This window comes from Mastacembelus armatus, chromosome 19, assembly GCF_900324485.2.
Source record: "Mastacembelus armatus chromosome 19, fMasArm1.2, whole genome shotgun sequence".
NCBI classification, from domain to species: Eukaryota; Metazoa; Chordata; class Actinopteri; order Synbranchiformes; family Mastacembelidae; genus Mastacembelus; species Mastacembelus armatus.
The window spans coordinates 17,674,352-17,701,655 of NC_046651.1; the positions used below are offsets into that span (position 1 = coordinate 17,674,352).

Consider the following 27,304-nt stretch of genomic DNA (forward strand, 5'->3'; position numbering starts at 1 on the left):
TATATTAATTCTAAAACCGTTGGCAGTTATTTTTTGTTCTGTTCTACTTTCACAAGAGAACTTGCACTTTTTACTTACTTTTTATATCTAGAAGTTTTTTTTTTTTTTTTAAAGTCGCCTGTAACTGAAGCGGTTAGAGAAATGTAGTGTAGTAAAAGTAGAAAGGAGCATGACAAGACTTTACTCGTTATTTGTGTAAATGTATTTAGTTTTATCCACCGCTCTGGAGTTGTGTATTGTGGCGGGCGCGTTAACTGCCACACTAGAGATTTTAATTGTGGAGAGAGATGCACTGGCTCATTTGATTTCAATAATAAAATCACAATCCGTTTCTATTTTCTGCTTCCTCAGAATATGTGGAGGGGACCCTAATTTCATCATCCTGGAAGTAGAAAGCACAGAAGATCTGTGTCTCACACCACAGACAGGTGGGAAATTGTTGCTTTGCTTATATATGTGAATAAACATTATGTCCATTATTTAGTGAAGATTTGCTTATTGATGCTTTTTGCTTTCTTTATCTTTTTAATTTTCTATACAAAAATGAGTTTGAACTGTGCCTTTTTTGCCTCTTCTGAGATACTGAGTGGCATGGAGGGTGGGCGCTGAGGAGAATTCAGTAACGTGTATTTGAGCTGTGGAAAAATATACAGCTAACAGTACAGTACAGTGAAATCCCTGTGCTGAGTTATTTTTCCATGTCCATGTTCTTTAGCCTTTTAATTAATTAAACATCTTGTCCAGACACTTGTTAACAGCCTGTGTCACCCCCAGGTGCAGTGTGTAGCGGGGGCAGCACAGAGGAAGGGCGCTCTGGGGAGGAGGCGGTGCGGCAGCGTGCCTCTCCGGCTCCGGCTGTGGATGTGCTCGGTGGCAACCCCCAGGCTGCACATAATGTGGCTGGGGAGTCGCCTCGGCATGCGCCGCAGCCGGTTGCAGCTGCCCCCCGCCCAGTCCCTCCGTTCACCAATCCGTCCACTGTGCCATTGCCGGAGAGAAACGTCTCAGTGTTCCTGGGCGTGGAGCACACCCCTGAGGCTCTCCCGTTCAGCAGCCACTCTAAGGACGGCGTCTCAGAAGAAGTCCCTGCTGAGGAAAACGTGGCTGAAGTTGTCGGAGCTGCTACATCCCTCACTGAGGACTGTAGTTCCTCTATTGAGATGCAAAGGCTTCCAATTCCCTTTTGTCCTCCTCTCGCCTCGGATGCACAGATCGACAGCACAGTGCAAAAGGTGCAATACGGGTTACAAACTGATAAAGAGAAAAGCCACCCAAATAGTCAAACAAACCAGGTTCAGCCTCCCAGAGAAAGTGCTGGATTTGTGGTCATTACAGGGACAAACACAATGGAATATAAACCAGAGACTGGAACAAACATGGAACTTGGTGGAAAAGAGCACACAGGTGGAAATATTCTCCCACAACCCCAATCTCAAATCTGTTTCACAACCTCAGTCACCACAGAACATGGGGCTTTGGAGGATTCGCTTGTCCCCGCAAGTCAAAGCAGCCATATATCTCCATCAGGTGCTGCAGAGCAAGCCGGTGGTCAAGAGGATACAAAATTGTCTCTGCTTCCTTCACCCTCGTCTGTTAATAGAGAGAGTAAGCAAACTGACCTGCCAAAAACACAACCTAAAATTGTCAAAGACATCTCAAATGATGCCAGAGGAATACAGCAAACAAATTCTTTGGAATCACTTGAGACATTTGAGCATGTTAAAGCACTTGTTGAAACTTCTCACAGAGAAGCACATCCTCCTCCTGCTGAAATACTTGAGACCCCAAAGGCAAGAGAATCCATTCCAGGATTATTCTCTTCTCCTGGAAAAGGAAGCCCAGTTTCCAGTAACACAGCTGGCAGAGCAGAATGCAGTATCCAGAGGAGCTGCAATCCCCTCGAAGCAGACCTGGTGGAAAGCAGCAGCACGAGGGATGAACAAACTGACACAGCCGCCTCCTCGTCTGACTTCACGATCCTGTCACAGTGCTCTTCAACACAGGATAATTCCTCAAAATCCTCTGCTGCCCCTCCTCTGTTTGACACAGGCCTAGTGGTGTCACTAGCAGAAACATCTCATCCTTCTCATCACATCCCCACAACAGAGACGCCACTGATTGCTGAGCTTGTGCGTTCTGCCGGTGCTCAAGAAATTGTGGTTGTCGGAGAGGAGGCTCAGATCAGTGGGGGCTGGTCGAACATGCACCTGAATCAGAGTTACCTCCTCCAGCGAGAAGATGGCAGTGTCTGCGAAGCCGCCATCATCAACGAGCTGAGTTCTGAACTGTCTGCTGGAGAAGCAGGTATCGAGTTGGGCTCGCAGCCGGTGGAAGTGTATGAGATCTGCAGTTTGGTGGAGGAGGTTGCTGAGGAAACTGTGTGTGCCACCAGTAGTGCACAGATACCACACTCTCCAGGATACGAGGTGAATCTATTCAACGCTTTGCTAGAAAACCCTGATGAGTACACTGTCAAAGAGGACCTAAAGTCACATGTGGAACCAACGATTCACACAATCAGTGAAAGTGACACTGTTATAATTTCTCAGAGGCTGTTGCCTTCATCACATGATGCAAATCAAATACAGGCCCACTCTAACAATGATTCACGAACTCTGTCCACACAAAACACAAGGGTGGCTGCTGTCGGACAGCATCTGGTAATAGATGCTACCCAGACTGTTAAAGTGGGAAACTCAAGTGAGGTTTGTTTAGTTAAAGTATCTGCTGTTACATCGGACTCATACGCTGTTGAACAGACGGACACTAGTGCACAAATCATGAGGTCGTGTTCGCAGGTCAATGCAGCAGTCTTAGGCCAAACAGAGGCGCTGAGTTCTCCTGTAGCAATTCCCCCAAAACAGGAAGTGAAGGTAACGCCTGGTGAGGACAGTGGGATGGAGTCGCCTGTTGCTGTTTCAGTACACGTTTCTCATTTAGAAAATCGACCCTCTCTAAATCAGACCTCAGCAGTCACTGTTGTAAGTGCCACAAAGCCAGAGGACTGTCCATATGAAGAGAGCGAAGGAGCTCCTGCTTTGACAGAAACTCCTTTACAGAGTAAGAATGTTGCTGTGCCCACACAAACCAAACCAGAGTCCTCTGGTATTTTAAATCCAAAGCTGCTCCTTCTTAATCCAGGAGAAATGCCCCTCCTAAAACACCCAACCTCCTTTTTGGCACAGGTGTCCACGCAGCAGAATGCGGCCGGCAAGCTGGCCAATGCCCACAGCACTTGGTCTGGCACAATGTCTGAGGAGTGCCTTCCCCAAACTGTCTCAGCAGCAGACTCTTTATGTGCGTCTGTGGCTCTCTGCAGCCAGCGAGCATCTGGCACCCCCACGAGCTGCACAAGCAAAGAGGCCTTAACTGTTACTGAAACGTCAAGCGAAGCAGACCCTGCATCCCAAGTTGTTGTCACACCTACAGACGCTACCCCACCCATCACGCCTCACAACCTCGACATGCTCACGGCATCTACCAGTCCCAACGACCCCGTCAGCCAACCCGGCTCCCTGTACCTGGAGGAAGAGAGTGAGGACATGGAGCAAGATGAACCGACAGAAGAAATTGAGGCTCATGAGGCCACGTCAGGTCAGCTCAGCAGTCCAGAGGAAGCCAGTGACGAAGAACCAGACGCTGACAAAATAGAAGGCGAGATGACCACCCCAGGATCCCCACACAAGGTATTTTCACAGGAACGCTGTTTATAAAATTCACTTTATCAGAGACTGAGAAAGCTTTGAAGACACTATGGAGGGTAGAGTTTTGGCAGAGTCGAGGGTTTAGAGGCAGGAAGATGATCGATATAGATTTTAAAATTAGTGTCTGCATCATCAGAACAACATGACACACTGAAGCATTGTGCTTCATCATACTGAAGCGTTTGTCCACGAGAGCCAAGACACAGCATTTGTATCAGACACCACTGCACTGTGGCACAGCTGAAGTGAAAACACATGTCCAGATGTTGCTTTGAGATTAGGATGATGCTAAAATGTATCTTGATGATGATGTTTTAAGAAAAGTGATATTACTTCACAGGAGTCAGTGGGTTCACACTTTATTTCCTGAAATGTTTGTGTTTTTTACCTACTTAGTCAACAGAACATTTTTAGGTGATGAGCAGCTTCATTTTATTTCAGTGTCTCACGGTTTTATCAGCTAATTTGGTGAGTTTTAATTCGGTCCTGAACCTGAAAAAAAAGAAAAGATTTATCTTGGATGAGCACAAAAAGCAATATTTGTTACTACACCACCATTTCATTTTCCTTCTATGAGTCATATCAGGTATGCTGGCATGTTTTTACTGTCTAAATATGGCATCTTTCTACATCCTTCTGCATGTAGTCCATACCGATGTAACAGTGTTTTTATTATTTAGTGATTGATTTCTTTTAAGTTGGCCGCATGCTAAGCCATGTGTGTTTTCCAGCATGGACAGAGCAGGACAGACAGACAGGCACTGTTCTTTAAGGTAAGTGGTGGTTGTCAGACACCCAGATAGGCTTTTTCTTTACCAGGGCATTCATGAGCACATCTTAGACACTGTCACTGTTAATAATGTGGTGTATTCTGACTTCATGAGGCTTTTCTTTGACTTCAGCTATTTCATGATTGCCATTCTGAGTATCTACAGAAAAGTCAGTTCAGTTTTCAATTCTGGAGAACATCTGTATTTGCTTGTTCTAAACACTTGGTCTAATCTAATTCATGCATGTAGCTTTTATTGTAGTGCACAACTTTCCCTCTCAGCAGTTTATGTCTTTAATAATTTCCTGTCCATTTTTATCCTTTGGCTTTTAGGTACGCCAGTGGATTACAGACAGGGTCACAGCGAATTCTTCTCCTGTCTCGCCTTCTACGTCCTCTTCCTACCCGGGTCCCTCGCCCACCAGTGATTGGCCCAGACCTCGACGGGAGAGGGCCTCACCTCTCCGGGGTCCCCATGGCAAGTTCGTTTCCCCCTCTTCTGTAATCGGCTACAGTTCGTCGTCCTCGCTTTCTGATCAGGCCACTCCTCAGCGACCCCGTGGAGAACGTCACACAGACATGGCAGAGCTGGCTAAACACGTGAGTGAGCCTTAAGAACTAATTTAATTAGAAAATCACAGAAAGAAAACGCAGCCAGTGTGAAGTCACAGATTATTAGCTTAGTGCCTGAAGACTTGAAGAGGCTGCTGTAAGAGCCAGGGCCTCTGCTCTGTTGGGTTCTACTGGAGAACAGGCAAAATGAGAGCAGTGTAGAACTCACCAGCAGATAATCAGCAAAACTGATGCGTTCCTGTGTTGAAGACACTACAGGGATTTACCTGCGACTACCTCCAACTGTACGACTGCAGCGTGGTGGAGTCACAGGTTGTGTGGTTGGGCTGAGAAACCTTGGGAATCCATCATTTAATTCGTTCTGATTCTTCGGGTCACCATTTGGTTCCCATTGATGAATAAGTGTAGTATTTTAAGTTAAGACTCTTGCTCCGGTTCACTGTGTGCAAACCTGTTCACAGTTCATTAAACATAATTAGCTGTTAAAGTAACTTGTTTTAATGAACAGAAAAAAGTATGTGAATACTAGAAATTGAGATGATAATTATTGACCAGTTATATTTTCACTTAATTGTTTAATGTAGAAACATCAGTAAAATATTAAATAATTTTGCTGAGCTGAAGTTCGGGTCTTAATATGTCGTCTGTTGTCCAAGCAAAACATCAAAGCCCCAGATTTTCAGCTCATAGATGAATGGCAGAGGAAGCAGCAAATCTTCTTTGAAAGTCTGAAATCTGCAATTATTCATGAATTACTGTTGTCTTTAAGATTGTCGCCACTTATTAACTTTTAATTAAGATATTAAATCCTAATTGACACTTGCCTTTTTTGAAGAAGAATAGCAAGGTACCACTGTGGTGTACTGCATACATTTAGGTACTGCACTGTGCCCTCGTGGTTCACTTTGTGGTTTTTCACACTCACACTTTCAGCGCGCTGACGTGTTGTGCTTTGGCCCTTCTGACTTGTAGGAAGCAGACATCGAGCATCGAACCCAGGCGCTGAAGCGAGAGGGCTTCTGGTCAATGAAGCGTCTCACCCGCCTCACAGAGCCGCAGCGCCCCAAAGTTCACTGGGACTACCTGTGCGAGGAGATGCAGTGGCTCTCTGCTGACTTTGCTCAGGAGAGGCGGTGGAAGAGAGGGGTTGCCAGAAAGGTGGGAACACACACGCACTCAAACTTGCTGTATAAGCAGTTAAAATAAAAATATGCCTTATATCTATGGATGTAAATGAAATTTCTGTGTATTTCTATCAGCTTAGAGGCCTCAATCAGAAATCAGGATGAATATATACTATGAATGTTTACTGTATTTCTGATGATGTGTGCTGTATCTTATTAGGTGGTGCGAATGGTGATGCGACACCATGAGGAGCTGAGGCAAAAAGAAGAGAAAGCCAAGCGAGATGAGCACGCTAAAATCCGAAGAGTCGCCTCTTCCATTGCAAAGGAAGTCCGGGCTTTCTGGAGCAGTGTGGAGAAGGTAAAGAGGATTTGCAAAAAACAGAGTTCTGGCTCCGTGTTCAGCTCGGTGTTGTTTTGTTTGAAGATACACTTCTCAGATCATAAAATACTCAGTCAGTGGGAGTCAGTTTTGGGCCTAATGTCATGCTTGAGTCGTTAAATCGAGGATTGTGGTATCTTTCTTTCCGTTCATCCATACAGGTTGTGCAGTACAAGCAGCAGTCCAGACTGGAGGAGAAGAGGAAGAAGGCGCTGGACCTTCAGCTGGACTTCATCGTTGGTCAGACGGAGAAATACTCAGACCTCCTCAGCAAGTCACTAGCACCCACCAGGCCTGCTGAAACCGTCTCTCTGACTCCCCAGAAATCTCTCCCGCCTCCCATCGATGAGGATGGTGAGAAGTTTTTTTTTTTTTTTTTTTTCTTTTCTTTTTTTTTAATAAAAGCTGCACCTTATAAATAGAGCTTATTCTCTCCGTGTTATAGTACTGAAAGTGCTTTCAGAGCTGATTCATTGGTTCAGACAGGGACGTTGTCATAGCTACACACCAATGGCTGAATCTTCTTAATCTTCCTCTGTGGTAAAATGGAAACAAAAAGCAGTTTATTGTCAAGGTTATTGAATCTTTGAATCATCTTCTCGTATTTCAGTGAAAATCCGACCTGATTGTCTGAGCTCAGATGTACCCAGACTCGTCTAAGATGAGTTTTAATATTTGTCAGTGCAATAAAACATTTCTTGGCAGTATTTTACCTGCCACTGTTTGCTTTAGACTTGTGAAACCTGTCGGACTAGTCTGCTGTCCCTGTTATTGGCAGTGATTCCTACAGCCTGGGATGAATGGGGACTCCAGTTTAACACAGAGGAAGGACAGACTTGGCAGCAGTTTGTTTCTGAGCGTCAGTCTGGTCCCATTTTCATGTCATCTGACCTGGTTTTGTGGTGCTCACATCCAGGCTTTTTAGGAGGATGTCCCCTGATTGAACCACATGGCTTCTTCAAGCGTTTCCTGAGTTTAACACATGCAGCTGACACCTTTGTTTGTTATAAACAGAAATAAATTCTTTTATTTGAAATAAACTGTTCTGCTGTCTTCATGCAGACAGAGACTTTGAGCCTCCATGTGAGGAGGAGGACGATGAGGAGACGATAGAGGTGGAGGAGCAGCAGGAGGGCAATGATGCCGAGAGCCATCGGAGGGAGATCGAACTGCTGAAGGAGGAGGGCATGTTGCCCTTGGACCAGTTACTGAGCACCCTCAACCTTCCACAGGTACCTCCACCCACATTGACCGGCTGCTGGCCCCAGCTCTGATTTAAACTGAAGTAAACCAAAATAATTTTAATGTCAGGGTACCGTAATGGCTGGTGATGCGCTGCGACTGTTGTGATCCTCTATTATCATAATTTAAAAGAGGCCCACAAATGAACTCTTAAGTGCTTTTATATTTGATCATACAAAATAAATGACTGTGCACTGCAGATGTTTGCATCTGATTTAACCATTAAATAATTGGGTTATGTAGGACTCAGGCTCAGAGGAAGAATGCTCTGATGAAACTTCGTCATCAGGAGAGGAGGAGGAGGAAGAGGAAGATGGGGAATTCACTGCCAATGAAGAGGACGGTAAGATGAGACAAAGATGTGGGGGAAAGGTTTAGGTACATGCTGCATTGTGGAAATAAGGTTACCAGTATTTTCTTTGAATTTCTTTGGTGGGATTTGGTCTTTTGGTGATCTCATATTTGTTTCTTCTCACTTTCAGCTGAGGATGAGGAGGACACCATAGCAGCCCAGGAGAAGGTAGAAGGAAATGTCAATCACGCAGAGGAACTGGACGACTTAGCCAGAGAAGGTTGGTGCCTTGTTCATACTGATGCATAAAATGCTGTTGAGCATCCTCTCGTTAATTTGTGTAATGACTTAAAGGCGTTTAAAGTGTTTTCCCTTCTTTTATTACTGTTATAAAGAGAAATTAGCTCACTGCCAACATAAATGAACTGTGTATAAATGTTGATACCACATGGAGTTATTACCTCTGCCTTTAAACGACTGACTTTTTTTATTTCATTTCAAAGCAGAATTTAAAAGTTTTATAAATAGTGCTGTAGAAAATTTGAGACAAACTTAGGAAATGTAAACACATTAATTTTAAACCATTTCTAGTTTTTAATCGTCTAAATCCCAAAATATTTGAGGATTTGGGTGTTAAAATATTTTACTTTCTATAAATATGAGAGAAAATACGAATCCAGCTGCCTGATTGAGGGCGATGACAAGAACTTTGGTTTTGTTGTGATTTCCCTGCAGGAAAGTGTGAGACACTAAATTACGGAGCTCATTAAAAATGAGTGTGAAACGCAGGCAGGTTTTCCATAAATACAAAAAGCTGGACGTCATCGGTATAAAACTGATAAGAGACAGAATCAAACCTAAGTATAATGTGTCTTAACAAGATTAATTAAGTAGTTAACACTCAATTATTTGTCGAGCTCCTCAGAAAATGAATAAATGGAGAATTGTGTGTTTTACTCAGCATAAGACTTTGTTTTATCTTTTATCAGGTTATTTCACATTTTCCTTGTACTGACTCAGTCATTCTTCCAGCGTAAACCCATCTACTGATTTTCAATAGAGCCATGTAAATGCCAGTTGGCTGCATGTCAGTAAACATTTCATTCAGTCGAAGCAGCAGCAGTCCTCCAGCCTGACATGTCTCTGCTCCCCTTGCAGGCGATATGAGCATCGAGGAGCTGCTGGAGAAATACAAAGGAGCATATGCCTCTGACTTTGAGGCACCTTCTCCATCTGGCTCTAAAGCCAACTCTGATTCGGAGGTGTCTGGGGATGAGGAGGAAGAGAGTGAAGAAGATGAGAGCGATGTGGAAAGCAATACTTCCTCCTCAGGTGTTTAGTCGCTCTCAGGGAATCGAAATGCGCTCATGTAAATAGTTTATAAGCCAAGAAATTTTCTCTTAAATGATCTCCTCTTTTAGATTCACCAGGAGACAGTGCAGAGGATGATGACGACAGCGAGAAGGTCGAAGAGGAGAGTGAGGAGGAAGATGATGAGGATGAGTGTGGAGATGAGGGGATGGAGGTTTTACTAAAGGAAGGAGATCACAGCCCCCCTTCCTCTAGTTCAAGGCCAAAGAAAGAAATCAGCCACATTGCTGCTACTGCAGAGAGCCTGCAGCCTAAAGGCTACACGCTGGCCACTACAAAGGTCAGTGGGATAGTTTGTTCTCACCCAAATATTTACAACTCAGGAGAAAAAGATTTTATGTAACTTAATGATTTAACACTATTTAAAATAATAATTATTTATTTTTTATGTTTATGTTCGCAAACCTTCTTCTCTGCTGTTCTGGACCATAATTTTCTCTCCATTATTCCAATAAAAGGTCAAGACCCCCATCCCATTCCTGCTCCACGGCACGTTACGAGAATACCAGCACATCGGACTCGACTGGTTGGTCACTATGTACGAGAAAAAACTCAACGGCATTTTGGCTGATGAGATGGGTCTGGGCAAGACCATCCAGACTATCGCTCTGCTGGCTCATCTGGCCTGTGAAAAAGGTAACAGACAAGTTTATTAAGCCTTTAGTAGGATTTCTTTGTAATGCAGGTCAAGGCTGCAGGCTTTGAGTCCTGAACAGCATGTAAATCGTTTGATTTGTTCATGTTTCTACCAGCTGAGAAACCCACATCACTCGGGCCTGTTGTCCCCGTATGCCTGATGATTTAGTCATGCATTGACTTCATCCTGTCTTAATTCCCCTTTCGACTTCTCTAGGTTCCTCACATGTTGTTTAAAATGCTAAACCTTTAACAAAGTCCTCCAAAAGGTCTGACCTTTCAAATTTCTTTACACTGGCTTTCATCAGATTTAGAAGATTTTGGTGATTACAGTAGTCCTTCCATGCTGGCTCACATTGAATAGTTGCTGCAGGAGTAGAAACCTGATCAGGGTCTGGTTGTTCCACGCTCCAGGCTCAAGACAAATGGAGGCTGTGTTTTTGAGGTTGGAGCTCAGTCCCATCGGGCTTCAGATCTGTGCAGACTTAAAAAAGCAGCTCAAGACCCACTTGTTTAGAGGTTTTGTCTGATTCTTGTCTTTGCTGTGAAGCACTTGGTGCAGTTTAAATAAACTTCAGTGGCACAGTTCACTTAGTTCACAGTGAATATCCTAATAATTTTTGTAGTAATTGAACCCAAACAGCTGCTGATATTTGTTTTTTGTTTTATTTTTTTTCGTCTAGGTAACTGGGGCCCTCACCTCATCATCGTGCCCACCAGTGTGATGTTGAACTGGGAGATGGAGCTGAAGCGCTGGTGTCCTGGCTTTAAAATCCTGACTTACTTTGGCAGCCAAAAGGAGAGAAAGCTGAAGAGACAGGTAATGAGGTCACTGCTTCTGGAGTGAAATTTTGCCCTTTCATTAAATTCATCTGACAGAACTAACTTCCAAATATCTGAAAAGGTCATTGTTGGAAAAACACAACCGAAGTGTTTTTCTTGTCTCTTCCCAGGGTTGGACAAAGCCTAATGCGTTCCATGTGTGCATCACTTCATACAAACTGGTGCTGCAGGATCATCAAGCTTTCCGACGCAAGTCTTGGCGATACCTGATCCTCGACGAGGCACAAAACATCAAGAATTTCAAGTCCCAGCGCTGGCAAAGCCTGTTGAACTTCAACAGGTCAGTAGAGCTGGGTGGCTTTAATCCCCACAATCAGACCCGCTACACCCTGTAGGGCGCTGAATCTTTAAGTAATGCAGGGTGGCTGATGATGGAAAGAATATGGGAATATTTTTAAAGGTAGTTTCATTTGCTTTCTGGGAGTTTGATGAAGAGAAAGTTTCACTTTTGTTTTCATAACAGACTGGTTGGATAACTTGTTTTGTGACAGCAGTAAGAAGGAATTAAAAGCTGACATTAGGGGAAAAAAAAAAAGTTAAGTCAAGTGGCTTTTATTGTCGTTTCAACCACATACAGTGAACACAACATTCCCCCAGGAGCCATGGTGCTTCACACAACAATACCAAACTCCACTAGGCCACAGTGTCTAACAGACTACAATCCCAGAGGCACATAAAGTGGAAACATAAAGTCATGTGCTATGATCCCTCGTTCTTTGTTGCTAGTTGTACATTATAGCACAGTAAAGTGAGATGATCATGGCACCACTTTTCTTTTAGGAGATCAGGTTTGTAGGCAGTAAAACTGAACAGGTGTCATAAGCAAACAGAATGTACCAAGTAGGTTTGTACAAACTAATAACATGTGAAATGGTTTGTTCTCGTCAGTCGTCGCTTGGATGGTAGCCACGTCCAGACGGTGGAAATTTCTCACTTCCCGGAGCTCAAAAGAGTTTTGCGGCTTTTGCACACGAGCAGACGCTGACAGGCTGAAAGGAGGCGTCCAGTCCAGGATCTTATAGAATACAGAGCAAATGGAAAATCAGAGCGAGCATTTAAATCTATGTATATACAGACATTGAGAGCCAATGGCCAATGTGATATGAAGCTCACAGTGATGAACCTCAGCTGTTCCTCTCAGCATTTTAGTGCCTGTGCCATTTTTGAGCTCACTTTTTATTTTTTTGCCTCATTTTAACTATTCTGATTCAGCCCCAGCTCATCCAAGCTGTTTTCAGAGAAAAATCTGAGATAAAAAAATACAATGCGACCTCCTCTGCACCAAACAGCCGACAGTCTGACAGTAGCTGGAGGAGAATCTAGTGGCTAAAGAGCCAGATATTTCCTTCAGGAGCTGATACAGATCAGAGCCAGGACGAGCATAAACACTGGATGGAAACATGACTCCAGATGCTAATGTTAATCTGTATCTGAATCATCTGTAAATTGTGTTTGCTAAAGTGTTCACCAAATAAATGTTGTATGGCAATAATACTACGTCAGTGTTGACAAGCTCTTGTGCCCAAACAATCAATTAATGAAGGTTTAATGAGTCTTTAGCAGCAGCTCTTTGGCTGAAATTGTATTTTTATTTCTTTTCCTTGACCGTCTGAAACCCTAATGATCTAAATTTTGGCACATTTAGCTAAATGTCTCCTCTGGTCTCCACTGATTACAGCCACCGGCGACTGCTGCTGACGGGAACCCCTCTGCAGAACAGCCTGATGGAGCTGTGGTCTCTGATGCACTTCCTCATGCCCCACGTCTTCCAGTCCCACCGTGAGTTCAAAGAGTGGTTCTCCAACCCGCTGACGGGAATGATCGAGGGGAGTCAGGAGTACAACGAGGGCCTGGTCAAGAGGCTCCACAAGGTTCTGAGGCCATTCCTGCTCAGGAGGATCAAGGCCGATGTGGAGAAGCAGATGCCCAAGAAATATGAGCACGTCGTGCGCTGTCGCCTCTCCAAGAGACAACGGTTTCTCTACGACGACTTCATGTCACAGGCATCGTAAGTTGATACACAGCTGTGTCAAAAAGACCTGAGCTGATCCAGGACACAGCAAATTAAACAAGTGACTACAGGGGGGAGTTCACTTTTTAATTTGCTTGCCAGAAATTGGATGCACCTGTTTTCACTGGCAATTAATCTGCTCATTATTTTCCACCCATTTGAATTTTTAATCTGTAAAACGCCAAGAAATTGAAAAATTGTGATCACTGTGTTCCAGAGTTCAAAGATATTCAGTAAACTCAAATATATGTTTGGCATTTATGATTATAAAGTCATTTGAATTACTAAATTATCAAAATAATGATCACAAACTATTCTTTTTAACCCATGTCAGTTGGTTGATGTTACCAGTTTGGTCTTTTCCTTCACAGGACCCGGGAAACACTGGCCAGCGGTCACTTCATGTCTGTGATTAACATCCTCATGCAGCTGCGTAAAGTGTGCAACCATCCCAACCTGTTCGACCCTCGACCCATCCAGTCGCCCTTCATCACGCAGCCCATAGTTTTCCACACAGCCTCCCTGGTGCAGGACGCCCTGGAGGTCGCCCCTTTGAAGGTCAGCACTAAGGAAAAACAAGGACGCTTTGATGTGGTCATTTATACTGAGGTCATAGCCTGAAGTTTTTCATGAAGGTAAATTGTGATGTGTTTCGGTTCTCAGCGCTGTGACCTGTCCATGTTTGACCTTGTTGGATTGGAGAGCCGCGTGTCCCGGTACCAGGCAGATGTCTTCCTGCCGCGCCACAAGGTCAGCCGCCAGCTAATCCAGGAGATCATGGAGTCCCCCGATCCCCCTCCAAGACCCAGACCAGTCCGCATGAAGGTCAACAGGTACACACTTCCACTTCAGATTCTTGAAGAATTTGTGTTGAACAGAACCATAGCCCTAATGTGCTGGGAGTGATAGTAGTGAAAATCAGATTTACTTGTTTTCATCATCCTGAGCCAACCAGAACAGGTACTGGCAATAGTATGTATAAATACTTTGGGAAGTTGATGCATTTTCAGAAGGTGACGTCTCTTCTTGGCAAACCTCCATGTAAGCTTTTTAACATAATGATTTGTATTAGCATTTTGTCTAAGTGGAGACAGATGTAGATCAGTGCGTAATGAAACACTTGAGATTAAGATTCTAAAGAATTAGACTAATAAAGGAGCTGATCTTTTATTTATTAGGATGTTCCAGCCGCCGCCTAAAGCTGATAGTCGAGCTGTTCTACTGATGAACAAACCTACATGCTCCGTGCCGCCTGCAGCCCAGACCCCGAAACCTCCTCCAGTCGCTGACGTCACCTCAGCTCCTGCACCTGCTCCTGTAGTTCAACAAGGCAAGTGAATGGAAGAAAACTTTGAAATGCCTTGGCCTTCTCCTTTCAGGTCCTGTTTCAGGGTATAATCAAGGAAATATTAAAAAGCTCTCTACTGCTGATGCTGATTTAGTCCCAGGTTTACATCCAGTTCTGTCACATGTAAACCTGTTGCCTCAATTAGACCATTAGATTATTTTTCTTTCTACGTCTCCGTCCATCACCACACTTTCCCTCTATTTTTATTGTTATTTTTGTTTCTCTGTTAGTGGTGTGTTCAGTGGCAAGCACAGCTCCTCCTCGCCCGTCCGTGAATCCTGCGGCTCAGACTGCGGTGAGGTCCACTGCTCCAAAGCCAGTGCTGACCGTACGGCCTCCTGCTGTTCCCTGCACAGCCAGCATTCCTGCTCATCCAAGTCCAAACCCGAGCAGCGTCATGCCCCAGAGGGTCCTGCTCAGTCCAGATATGCAAGCTCGGTTGCCTTGTAAGTGCACAGTGGATGTCATTTTGTTATGTTAGGAATACTTTGATAACTTGTGATAAGGTCTTGGTTGTTATTTGTAGTAAACTGACATAATAATGTTTTTTCTTTTTTGTTTGCCTTTCTAAGCTGGTGAGGTGGTGAGCATAGCACAGCTTGCCTCCTTGGCAGGGCGACCTGTGTCGTCATGTCAGGGCAGTAAACCCGTCACCTTCCAGCTTCAGGGCAACAAGCTGACTCTGTCTGGAGCCCAGATCCACCAAGTCCCAGCAGGCCCTGCACGCCCGGTTCAAGGTCTGTGTCTGACATTATATTGTAAACAGGGGCGAATGGTTTCAAATCACTTTGTCACATCACACTAATTTCTTATGCACTGAAAGGATTCAGGGGTTGGGTTGGGTTGTTAACTGCGTAGTGCAGCTTTTACAAATAAGAGGCCCATAGATGCACATTAATGAGGTCTAGATCAAGCATCTAGAGTTAGTTGCTTCTTCTAGTTAAGCAAACTAACTGGTCTGATTTCTTGATCTTGTTTGCCATTAGTTGTCCAGCTTTATGTTTATGTACTATATTTATCTAAACCTGGTGTCTCAGTGGACCAATGATTGGGTATGTGTGTGATTCCCTCTTAGGCAATGTGATGCACCTGGTGTCCAGCGGGGTGCAGCACCACCTCATCAGCCAGCCTGCCCAGGTGGCTGTCCAGGGCTCAGCCAGCACACACCCTGCAAACACCTCCTCCACTGCCTCGCCCGCCAACCGCCTGCCCCCTAATGTCTCCTCACAAGGTTTTAAATGCTTCTCTCCTTTAATCTTTCTGTTCCCCTCAGACCCACAGCAGAAAGAAACATTTTTTTCTTTAAGGGGCAGGTCCTTTCAACCAGCTTTATTGTTTAATGTGTTTGCACGCGATTGTGTATTGGGAATATTTTTTCCTTTTCTTGATGGTCTCTGACAGGAAGTCAGTTTAAATCCACTCACCGCTCATGTGTTTTTTATTCCTCAGTGCCCCCCTCCATGGTGAGCAGCCCTGGCGTCGTGAAGATCGTTGTGCGTCAGTCAGCAGGCAAGGAGGGCGGGCCTGTTCCCACCCTAGCAGTGGCCCCTTCCCCTCGTGTCACTCCTCAAGCCTCCCCTTCCCTGCACGGCCACGCCAACACAAATCCAGTCAGAAGCACCACTCCACTGCAAATCGCTCAGCCCACCCATGGTCCTGCTACTGCCCACTACACCATAGCTCCTCCCAGACACCCTACCTCAACCCCGAACCAGCCCCAACCCGCTCGCCCTGTCCTCAAAGTTGTGCAGCCTCCACCACCAAGCACAGAGCAGCCAGGTGAGAGGACCTGCTGTGTATATGTGACAAGCACAACTGGGTCCAGTAAGTTGGTTTTTTAAATGTGATATAAACAAGAAACCTGGTTTTTGTGATTAATGAAACCTGATTTTTCCAGTTAGATTTGTAGGATGAGAATCTCTGCGCCATATAAACACGTTTCTAATCAACTTAACTGTGACTGAATAGAAGGAGCCATAACAACACAGAGCACCACACTCTTAGTGCGAATAAGTCGATTAGAGCTGCAACAATTAGTCCATTAATTGGTGAATCGATCAATGGAAAAATAATCTGACAATTGATTCATCAACCAACATTCTAAGCAGAATGACTTAGGTCAGATCTAAAACAAAAGTTTTTGTTTGTTCGTTCTGGAAGACACTTTATTTATTTATTTCTCTCAAATAATGAAATCAGCTCTTAAAGAAAATCACTGGCTGTTTTTACAACAGGCCTGTTTGTCTCCTCAGCTCCAGTTCAGGTGACCTGCTCCTCGTCTTCATCCAAGTCTTCAGCATCACCACGTGACAACAGCGGCTGCAGTCAGACGCCTGTTACCACAAAGTCGAGGCCCGTTGCAGGTGCAAAAGCCCACCCTCCACGCAGGAAAGTGCCTCGGGCCCCTCCTCGCTCTCCTTTCTACGTGGTAAGCCAGTGTTCTCTCCTGATACTATCATCGTCAGCCAACCTCAGCAAAATACAGCAGAGTAGTTATGTTTTTCCATAGATCGAGCCAGTACAGGTCATCGCACTGTTGCTTGTTGTCTCGATGATTCATGTAATGTTCATATCCTGTTATCAACAGTCATGGCTGGCTGACAGCCATAAACAGCAGCGTGACAGCCGGCTCGACTTCATCACTCGGGTCAACGAGCAGCACTGTGGGGCGAAGCCTGTGTACGGCCAGGAGGTTTTGAACTTTCTGACTTTCCTCAATGGTCCTCGTCCATGGCCGGTGGCCCCGAGCTCTCAGGGGGAGTGGCCCCGCTCGGGTCACAGCAGCTGCCTGTTCGCACAGTGGCAAAACAAATACAACTTCTGGTTTCAGAGTAATGCTGTGAGAGAGGCCATCCACAGCATAGAGGAGAGGCTGGAGCTGCTCAGTGACATCGTAGACAGGTACCTGACATGCTGTATATTTGTGAATAATAGAGCTTCAACTAAATGACCAAATATTTGGGATTTAAGCGTTATTCTTTGTTCCCACTTTAGGTTTACATTTGGGATTCCTCCAGTGGAGGCTCCTCCCATCTCCATGCACTCCTGCCACCCTCCTCCATCCCTGAGCCACAAGCAGGCGGTCTTCTCCTCCATGTTATCAGCTGAAGTCGCTCCACGCACTCGCAGTCTCCACCGCATCCAGTGTAACATGAGGACCCAGTTCCCGGATCTGAGGCTCATACAGTACGATTGTGGTAAGCTGTCGACACACTTTTCTGCAGCACTTCAAACACAAGAGGCTCTCACAGAAGCACTGACAATAATATTGTGTAGCTGTTTTTAAAGCATTAGCAAGCGTTTGCCTAATTACACACAGCCAACAGCAAAAAAGTACTTTAGTCATCCTTCCTTCTGGTGGTTCCAGGTCTAGTATTTGCTTTTATATCAAGCTAATTCCATTAACAAACTCCACCAAGCTTTGGTCAGATAATTGCTCCAACACCAATCCTCTTTTTATCATTTCAACAGGCTTCTCCACATGTGTCCCATTGTTTTCATAGGATTACCTGCTCTGCCCATTTATTATTCTGCTGACTATGATTAAGTGTTGCTGACTTTTCTGTGTCCCCTGGGTGCAGGTAAGCTCCAGACTCTCCACACTCTGCTGCGAAAGCTGAAGACAGAAGGCCACAGGGTGCTGATCTTCACCCAGATGACACGTATGTTAGATGTGCTGGAGCAGTTCCTCAACTACCACGGACACATCTACCTCCGCCTGGACGGCAGCACCCGCGTAGAGCAGAGACAGGTTAGTGCTGATTTTCCAATAATCGTATCTGAAAATAGGATTGCAGGACTGTTTCATATATTTAAGCTTTATATATTGAGTTACATAAAAACCAAAGAAAGTAAAAGCAAAATACCCTTTTCTCCTCCTTCCCCAGGCCCTCATGGAGCGCTTCAACGCAGACCGCCGTATCTTCTGCTTCATTTTGTCAACTCGCAGTGGTGGCGTAGGGGTGAACCTGACGGGGGCCGATACCGTAGTCTTCTACGACAGTGACTGGAACCCCACCATGGACGCCCAGGCACAGGACCGCTGCCATCGCATAGGCCAGACCCGAGATGTCCACATATACAGGTGAACCGGTTCAGCCAAACAGAACAGTGCCAGTTTTATTTCCATGGCATGAAATATGTAACATTACTGACTTAATCTGTCTAATAAAGTGACACCTTTTAGTCACCCAGACCACTGACAGAGTTTCATTACAGCGACATTAGGCTTTTAATCTTGAAGTTAGTGAATGTTCAACCTTGTGCTTCTGCAGATAAAAACGCCACACGATTTAATTTCATGAAATTATTCTGAGAAAATGTAAAAGCCATTTTTCCACAGTCCTTTGAGGTCAAGATCAGGACTTTAATTTGACTAAACGTCTAAAACCTTAAAATATTGAATTTATTTTCATAGATCAAAGAAAAGGACACTGTCATATTTGAGATGCTGGGACTGCAGAATATTTACAGTTGTTGATTAAATGACAAAAACTATTTGTTGTCAATGTAGTGTCCAGTTCATTTCCTGAAGACTTATTAAATCAGGTAATTAATGTGTTTTTCACAGTTCGAGTGAAAGAAGCAGGAAATGTCATGTGATTAAGTCAAACCCTACTATTTTATCTTAAGACTATACTATAAACGAACAAGCAAAGTATTTCCATGACCTACTCATGTTTCTATTTACTGTTCCTCTGCAGGCTGATCAGTGAGCGTACAGTGGAGGAAAACATTTTAAAGAAAGCCAATCAGAAGAGGATGCTGGGAGATATGGCCATCGAAGGAGGAAACTTCACCACTGCCTTTTTCAAACAGGTAGAAATTTACCATGTAGTATTTTCTACTTCCACTACATGGTGTAAAAATGTAAGACATAAAGTGAAACTCAGCCGTTCCTTTTCTCTGTCGTCTTGTTCTCACTCTTTCATAACTGGCCTTTTAATCACATGGTGATGACTCAAACACATGTAGGTGTGTGCTTGTACTCAGATGTACTGCAGTCACTGGTAGCACATGAGGAAAAGACTTTTTACTACAGAAACACAGACTATGACCTCTTCCTCTTTGATTGAATGTTCTAAGCAAACATTATATTAATACCACTGTTAATTTCAGGACATAAAAAAATATTCAGAGAATTATCTTCCTCTGCTGAACGTTGCTCGTTTTCACTTTATCCCTCAGCAAACCATCAGAGAGCTGTTTGATGTCAACGACGGGGAGAAGAGAGAGGTGGCAGTGGAGCTATCAGTGCCCCAGACTGAGGAGGAGGAAGCCGTCAACAAACAGAGCACCACTATTCTGGAGCAGGTTAGATACGTCACACCTCACTCCTGGGTCATTTTTTGCAGCAAACTGAAAGCCACAGGGCAAAGTTGCATAATTTGCAGCTAATATATATATATTTTTTTGCACACAACATTGTGCAGAAGTTGTTTGGTCCCTCTGTACCTTAAACCAACAACAGTACACTTACACACAGTCTTCCAGGTACTTGGCAGGGTAGGTTGTTCTAGCGTCTTCAAGAACCTGCCACAGTTCTTCCGCAGATTCAGACTCTGTCTCTTCACACTGACTCCATGATGCTGAGTTCTGGGCTCTGTGGGGCCCTCACCATCTGCTGTATGACTCCTACTCTCTGAACACACCTCTTTAGGACTGGGTGTTTACTGCTCCGTGTCAGGCTACAGAATCAACTTGGAATCACTTCCTTCCTGTGTTGTTGCAGGAGGACGGATCTGAAGTACTGCATTTTTGCACAGTGTTGTATATTATGTACTTAACGTGTCTTTTGGATGTGCAGAACTACTGCTCTTACAGAAGACAGGATGTCTGTCTGTGTGGTAGCCATGATGTGAATGCAACATGTAATTGAAGTGTATCTGCAGGTTTACTGTTTTACGCTAAGGGAAACTTTACACAAAAGTCAAACAGCAGCTGCTGGTAAATGCAGTAACCTCCAAACTGATTTCGTTCAGATAAAAGATATCAAACAAACCTTTCAGGGGAAGTTTAGAGAAGAACCTGGTGATCAGCTCGACATATGATTCTTGCAGGCTCTGTGCCGTGCTGAGGATGAGGAGGACATCGTGGCCGCCTCTCAGGCCAAAGCAGAGCAGGTGGCAGAACTGGCTGAGTTCAACGAGAACATACCACTGGATGACGGAGGGGAACAGGAGGAAGTGGAGGAGCTCTCCAAGGCCGAGCAGGAAATAGCAGCTCTGGTGGAGCAGGTGAATTAACATGCTACTGTTATTGATATTGATTAGTGATTGATTTTGTGAATGGTTTGTGCTCCAGGCGGCTGGATTCTATAGCCGTACCCTGAAAACTGGTAACAGCTGAGGAGGATGAAGTTGATTTTTAGTGAAGGGAAAATTTCATTCTTCAGGATGTTGTTCTGCTGTACATGTGAATTATATCTCGCCATATTCTCTGCCTGCCTGCAGCTCACTCCCATCGAACGCTACGCCATGAACTTTCTGGAAGCCTCGTTAGAAGACGTATGCAAAGAAGAGTTGAAACAAGCTGAGGTAAGGCCAAATTCTAAAATTTAAAGAAGTGAGATTAGAAAATGTTTTTTCTAGTGGAAAATAACTGAAACTCCTCATTTTCACTGACTGTCATAAACAGACCTCTCTGTCTTAAAGGTAGGACCCATGAATATGAATCAACAGTTTCATCAATCAGCTGTATAGTTCATCAAAGTGTCATTTTGGGTCATTTGTGTTACTATATGACAATTAAATATATAATGGACTACTTAGTCCCTGACTCTACCAAAACCTCACACATAAAGAGATCAAGTTTCAGGTTTGTAAAACCAGACATTTATATTCTAAATATCTGTTCTACTGGGGTGTTCATAGGAGCAGGTGGAGGCTGCTAGGAAAGGCCTGGACCAGGCCAAGGAGGAGGGCCTCAAGCTTCACGCTTCATCTGACGATGAGGACAACGACTTCTTGTCACCACTAGCTTCTGTGGAGCTTACTCAGCCGACTCCAGCCCGCCGTGGTCGTAAACCCAAGGACAAGGACAGGATTGTTACTTCCACGAGAACCAGTGGTCGGCTTCGTGGGGCTTCGCCCGACACCGAGTCTGAGCCTACAACCCCCAGAGAAGTGCCTGAAAGATTCCGCCCTGGTCTGAGAGGACGAGGAGCTGCCAAAGACACTGGGGCTGTGTCTACCACCCCGGTCCGCACAGACCATCAAAAAACCTCCACATCAACAAGGCTCCAAGACTCCACCAGATCTTCAAAAGCTTCATCACCAGCCAGAGATCACCAGACCATCAAAACCAAGACTCTGCCAAACCACTCCCAATCCAGTCCAGTGCCTTCCCTGCCCACGGCTTCTCCCCCAGGAGAGAAACAGTGTGCTGTGGAGACGGAGCAGAGCTCCAAAGCTGCAGTGGAGGAGGTGGACAATGAGAGGAGGGTGTCCGAGTCATCACTGGAGTCCAGCTGCCCAGTGGACCATCAAATGAAAGACGATGACGGCAAAGACCACAGTCCCATGTCACCCCCCTCCACCAGCTCCCGATCGCCCCGCAAGCGCCAGTCAGCCGATGGTGAAGTCCTGAGGGGTCTGGTTGAAGACTCGCCCTCAGCCAAAGTCTTGCGGAAGCTTCCAGGAAGGCTGGTCACGGTGGTGGAGGAGAAGGAACCAAGAAGGAGGCGGCGGCGAACGAGTGGCACAGGAGGTGGAGGATCTTCAGAAGAGGCAACAGTGGAGGACAACAACGAAGCAAACAAAGACAATATGTCACCAAGCCCTGAGAGCAAACCTAAAGGGACTGTTACCAAATCCCCTCAGGACCAAGACTCTACTCCCAGTCTCTCCGTGCACCCACAGCCTGTCAGAGGTTATCCTCCATATTCCCCCCCACATCTTTCTCCCGACATGCCGGTGCTGAGAAACCTCCCTGTCCGGCGCAGGTTGGAAACTGAATCTCGCATGGCTGCTCAGCTTGGAGAGCAGCAGCTGCATGTGGGTAGAGGGCGGGGGCTGAACCAGTCCAAGAAAACAGATACACCACCAGGCAAAGACGCCACTTCAGCCTCCTCCGAGTCCACTTTAAATTCTCTTGTGACGCCTTTGAAAAGAAAGAGGGGCCGACCACCTAAGACTCCCCCTAGATTACCTGAGCATGACAACACGGTGCCCCCTTCCCCACAGCCCACCTCACCAAGTGGGGAGGGAAACCCCCCTCTCTCCCCAAAACGTAAGAGGGGCCGTCCCCGCAAAGACTCCACAACTGTGGCAGACACTTTTAGTGAAGGACAGAACTCTAAAAAAGCGACCACCACTACAGATGTGTCTGGTTTATTAAAAACAGACGAGTCAACAGGACCGCCTCCGGACAAGTCCGACATACCTGTGGCTCCTGTTGGAACGAGTCAGACCTCAGAGTCCGCCACAGCTGAGGGAACGGACACTACGACTGAGGCTTCAGATCCAGTTCAAGCCTCAACAACAAAAACAGACAGAGCTTCCACACCAGTCTCAGCTTCAGTCCAAACACCCACTGCACCTGCACCCCAGGTGACCACACCCACCTCAGTCGTCAGTGAAGCTCCAGCATCGACCCAGATTTCCGCTGCACCCTCTGCCATGTTTTCCACTTCTGTCAGTATCGCACTCACTCAGGCCCCCCCCACCACAACTGCACCTGCCAGTGCTTTCTTACCAACTCTTCAAGGTGTTCAAGCAGCACATTCAGAACCAAAACCGTCAGCTTCTACACCTGTGGAAACAACAGGACCAGACTCACTGGTTAACATACCAGCTGCCCCACCCACCATGACTGTGGAAGCTGTTTGTCCACCAGTCCCTCCCACTGCAGACACAGCTACTACAATAACCTCAAACCCAGTTAGTGTTTCACCAGCAGTCACCACTACAGTGAAACCAGCCCCAAGTCAAAGTACTGCTGTAAAAGACTGTCCACAAGCCTCTGCTGTTCCACCTACAACCTTCAGCCCAGCTGCTAGTTCTCCAGCTCCTACTTCTCCAAAACCAGCCTCAGCATCTTCCCTTTCTATGGCAACAACTACAATAGAAGCAGCCCAGGCTTGTCCTTTAAAGTCGATCACAACTATTACATCACCCCCAGTAAACACTGTTCAGGCAGGTTCCAGCAGCGAAACACCGACCACGTCTGCCACATCACTGCCGCTGACAGCAGTCTCCACATCTGCAGTGAGTACAGTTCCAGCTCCAGCAGCCCAAGCAAAGACTAATCTGACAACTCCCAAACCAGTCTCCATATCACTGCCAGTTCCAGTGGCTGCACATGCACAAGAAACTCGCGTGGCTGACATGTCCTCAAAAACATCTCCTGCTGTACCTGCTCCAGTCAGCAGCCCCCCAGCAGCATCTCCCAGTGTAATTACCCCCACAGAGGCCGAGACAGTCCCAGTAACATCATCGAGCCCAACAGGAGTCACAGTAACAACAGCCCCTCCCAAAGAACACACGTCTACATCTACAACAGACACAGCTAAAGAAAGTCCTGTCAAGATCCCACCCCCAGTGACAACGTCCACATATGCTACTCCAACTCCATCAACAGACATCACGACTACATCAGCTCTAGAAATGTCAGTTCTTGCTGCTACAATAAACACTACTCCTGTGTCAGCTGAAGTAACCACAACTGCTACGACCAAAACAACCACCCCTGAAACAGCTGCAGTCCCTGCATCCCCAAAGGCGTCCACACCAGCCCAAACAGAGGCGGTTCTCCAGATGCCAGCATCAGCCCCTTCCACTAATCCATCTGAGCCCAAACAGAAGGTGTCTGCATCTAAAAGTGGCTCAGACAGGGTGATGGAAAAGGAGGTGGATGCTGTGGAGGCTGAAGCGAGGACCAGCAAGGCTCAGGATGACAAAAATCAAGAGATGTCAAAATCTCAGCCTAAAAGGAGAAAGATAGAGTGTTCCTCTGAGACCAAAGACCCTAAGACAGAAAGGGAAGCAGGTAGGGGAGAAGAAAAATCTAAAACTGCCACTCAGAAAGAAGAATCTAAGCAACAGGAGGAGGAGGACCCCCCTGAAGATCAGAAACCTCCAAAGCCGAAAAGGCCCCTTAGTCGTCAGAGTAGTCAGGAGTCTGCTCGCTCCTCTTCCCCATCGTCTGGGTGCTCCACGTCAACCCTCACTCGTCACGCTCACCACAAGAGAACATATGAAAACAGACATCCTGCCAAGAGGAGGCGAGTGGATGCCACCTCAGAAGAAGAGGAGGAGGAGATGCAGGGAGAGGGTAGGGAAAAGAAGGAGGAAGGCAGTGAAAAGGATCTGTCTGCCTCTGCATCACGGAGGAGGCGTTCCAGGTCCTCCTCCTCCTCCTCAGACTCTGATAACGAGCATCGGTTAACTCGCTCGGCCAAGCGCAGGCTACAAGATCAGGAGAAGGACAGGGGCAGCAATGAGCCAAGAAAGAAACCTGGCCGCAGCTCTGACAAAAATGCATCAAACAACGCCAATGCGTCCACCGGTGGAGAGTCTGGCAGTGACACCTCTTCTGTCAGGATTACCAGAAAGTCCTCAGGATCTCAGCCTTCACAAGACGGTAAAACCCAGACAAACAGCGCACCCTCGCTGCCTCCTGAGCCTGAGGTTCTGGGGAAGAGGTGTTCGGCTCTCAACGCAGCAGCCAAGCTTTTAGCAATGAAAGGCCGAGTGGACACCCCCGGCCACACTACTCGAAAAGACTCGGGGGCCAAGGTCGCTGGGACCTCCCCTGCCTCCTCTTCTGACAAAAACCAAAAGTCTAAAAGTAAAAGTGTACCAGCCTGTCCTCAGAGTAACTCTGTACCTCCTCCTAATAATAAAAGCAGTGGCAGCAAACCTTCAACACCCAGTCAGCCAAGTTGCCCTCCTCCCCGCTCCACCAGGCAGTGCCCTGGTTCTTTGGTTCCACCCCTGGAGGTGGAGTACAAGAGGTCTAAACCGGAGGAGAAGGAGACGGGGGGCAGGAAGTCTTCACGGGGAAAAGAAGGCGAGGCAGAGGCGCAGTCTTCGTCCCGGGGCCACAGTGCCTGCAGCAGCATGAGCAGCGACGGCGAGGGTGATGGTGGTGGACGCAGCAGCAGAAGCCGCAGCAGCAGCAACAGCAGCCAGTGTACTCGCAGCATCAGCTCTCAAAACACAGAACACAGAGGGTCCCGCGCTGCCTCCTCCGGCAGCGAGCGCGAGAGGGACCGCAGCTCGGAGCGGGCCAAGAGTAGAGACAAAAAAGAAAAGCAGGGCCAACAACAGGAGAGCCGCAGGGACGGCAGGAGGTCTCAAAAGCTCTCGCATGAGGTGACCAGCAGTTCGGGAACTGAGGGGACGCCAGACAGGGTGCTGCGTAGCGTGGCAGCACTCGCAGCGGTGCAGGCCCGGTCACCGGCCGCGAGCACCCGCTCCTCGTCTAATCAACATCGCCACAACAAGACATGATGGGAGTGCCAAAGGGAAAAAATGGAAGCAAGAGTGTTGTCGCAGAGCGCGGTTGCTGCTTTGTCTGCACTCTAATGAATGCAAGGGATCTGAGTGCTGCACAAGCCAGAGACCTCACGCCTCTTGGGCCCTCTCCCTTTCCAGTTGGAGCTGGTCCCTCACCAGCTCAGCTTTTTCAGCTGGGGGAAGGATCAGGGATGCTGGACTTGAGAGTAAAGATGTGGCGCCATCATAGTGAGTCCTTAGACAGAAACGGTGGATACATTCACCACTGGGACAAAGGTGCAAGAGGAAATAAAGACAAGTTGATAGTTGACATTATGTACTGTAATCATTAAAGACTGGACCGCTCTGTTAGGGCTCGAAATGAAAACCTTTGAGTGACCAGTTGTGTTGTAAGTTGGAGGTTTTAGACAGTTTGGTTTTGAACATTTCGTCAGCTGTCCTGACTATTGTTTCTTTGTAGTCAGTTGATAAGTTATGCATATTTTATTATTTCTTCCAGGGTATCAGGAAGAGAACAGATCTGTCATGTGATCTTTGCTGCACTATGCTGGAGCTTGTCTTTGCTTGGGCCCCTTTTCTCGTGTTTGTTTCTGTTTGTTTTTAAATCCAGCCTTGCGTTCTCTCGTTTGCACATCTGACAACGTGTCCTCAGCGTTGGAGGACACTGTGGTGTAGTAATACGTCTTTACGTCAACTTCAACCAATTAACTGGTTCCTGGAACCACACGATGGATCTCTACAGTCTGAAAATGTATTAACTGACATTGCAAACTGTCTTACAGAGGCTTCAAAATCAAATTCCTTTGTCCTAATCTTCCCAAAGGCAGTTAGTGCTAAGATCAACTTGTATTTATAAGGACAGTTAAATGTTGTTGAAACTAAGGGTGCCTCTTTGGCCACATGGGTTTGAACCTCAGATTGCCTTGTGAAGCACCTGAAGCAGGGGTGTTGAGCTTCTCTCCATCTTTAAAAAAAAAACAAAAAACAAAAAAAAAACAGCCAAACAAAACGAAGAGATCCACCCCCAGACACAGGAAACATCAAGAAAAGCACCCCGTGCATCAGGGCACTCAATGTTTTATTTTCCACCTCTCATCACCGTCACGTCATCACTCATCGTTCATGTAAAGAAAAAATACCTGGACAAAATATGTGAATAAATTACTGGTACAGTTCCAGATGACTGTAAATTGTCGATTTACTTTTGGACTTGTGTAAGAGACTTGGAGCTAAGGTGGCATTCGGAGGAGGGGGGTAGTTGATGGTGATGGTCTTATTTTTGATTTGTCTCTTTATTTTGTTGCATTCCTTTGATCCCTTGTAATTCCACATTGTTTTACTTGAAAATTAAGACAATTACAGTTGAATAAAAAGACCAAAAATTAGTTTTTTTTTTTTTTTTTTTTACTGTGTCGAAGATTTTTCTTTAACTACGGATGAAATGCAGATTCATGCATGTGAAATACTTTCAATGTGTGAAAATGCAAAAAACTAAATTGCAGCTAATATTTAAAAATTAATTTAAAAGGTCCTGTAATTAGTGACAGACA

At 45.9% G+C, this 27,304-nt stretch overlaps 1 protein-coding gene across 4 annotated transcripts in view; it reads left to right on the forward strand.

Annotated features, from left to right (window-relative positions):
- The window catches only part of srcap (Snf2-related CREBBP activator protein), a 29,137-nt gene extending 1,998 nt beyond the window's left edge, over positions 1-27,139 (forward strand). For 2 of the 4 annotated variants that reach the window (XM_026316073.1, XM_026316074.1), the window contains exons 2-34: positions 352-428; positions 775-3,686; positions 4,436-4,477; positions 4,807-5,073; positions 6,019-6,204; positions 6,391-6,531; positions 6,714-6,906; positions 7,615-7,784; positions 8,038-8,137; positions 8,277-8,366; positions 9,245-9,418; positions 9,508-9,737; positions 9,916-10,093; positions 10,777-10,913; positions 11,047-11,216; positions 12,615-12,944; positions 13,319-13,505; positions 13,611-13,780; positions 14,126-14,277; positions 14,526-14,741; positions 14,868-15,032; positions 15,371-15,526; positions 15,745-16,119; positions 16,548-16,723; positions 16,883-17,196; positions 17,290-17,492; positions 17,877-18,046; positions 18,183-18,379; positions 18,999-19,113; positions 19,483-19,608; positions 20,355-20,531; positions 20,748-20,831; positions 21,168-27,139. In XM_026316073.1, coding sequence (XP_026171858.1) covers positions 1,161-3,686; positions 4,436-4,477; positions 4,807-5,073; positions 6,019-6,204; positions 6,391-6,531; positions 6,714-6,906; positions 7,615-7,784; positions 8,038-8,137; positions 8,277-8,366; positions 9,245-9,418; positions 9,508-9,737; positions 9,916-10,093; positions 10,777-10,913; positions 11,047-11,216; positions 12,615-12,944; positions 13,319-13,505; positions 13,611-13,780; positions 14,126-14,277; positions 14,526-14,741; positions 14,868-15,032; positions 15,371-15,526; positions 15,745-16,119; positions 16,548-16,723; positions 16,883-17,196; positions 17,290-17,492; positions 17,877-18,046; positions 18,183-18,379; positions 18,999-19,113; positions 19,483-19,608; positions 20,355-20,531; positions 20,748-20,831; positions 21,168-25,748 — 12,498 coding nt within the window. In that variant the 5' untranslated portion in view covers positions 352-428; positions 775-1,160 and the 3' untranslated portion in view covers positions 25,749-27,139. The remainder of the gene's footprint in view (positions 1-351; positions 429-774; positions 3,687-4,435; positions 4,478-4,806; positions 5,074-6,018; positions 6,205-6,390; positions 6,532-6,713; positions 6,907-7,614; positions 7,785-8,037; positions 8,138-8,276; positions 8,367-9,244; positions 9,419-9,507; positions 9,738-9,915; positions 10,094-10,776; positions 10,914-11,046; positions 11,217-12,614; positions 12,945-13,318; positions 13,506-13,610; positions 13,781-14,125; positions 14,278-14,525; positions 14,742-14,867; positions 15,033-15,370; positions 15,527-15,744; positions 16,120-16,547; positions 16,724-16,882; positions 17,197-17,289; positions 17,493-17,876; positions 18,047-18,182; positions 18,380-18,998; positions 19,114-19,482; positions 19,609-20,354; positions 20,532-20,747; positions 20,832-21,167) is intronic. The other 2 variants (XM_026316076.1, XM_026316075.1) reach the window with 2 other exon arrangements.
- The last annotated feature ends 165 nt before the right edge of the window (positions 27,140-27,304 follow it).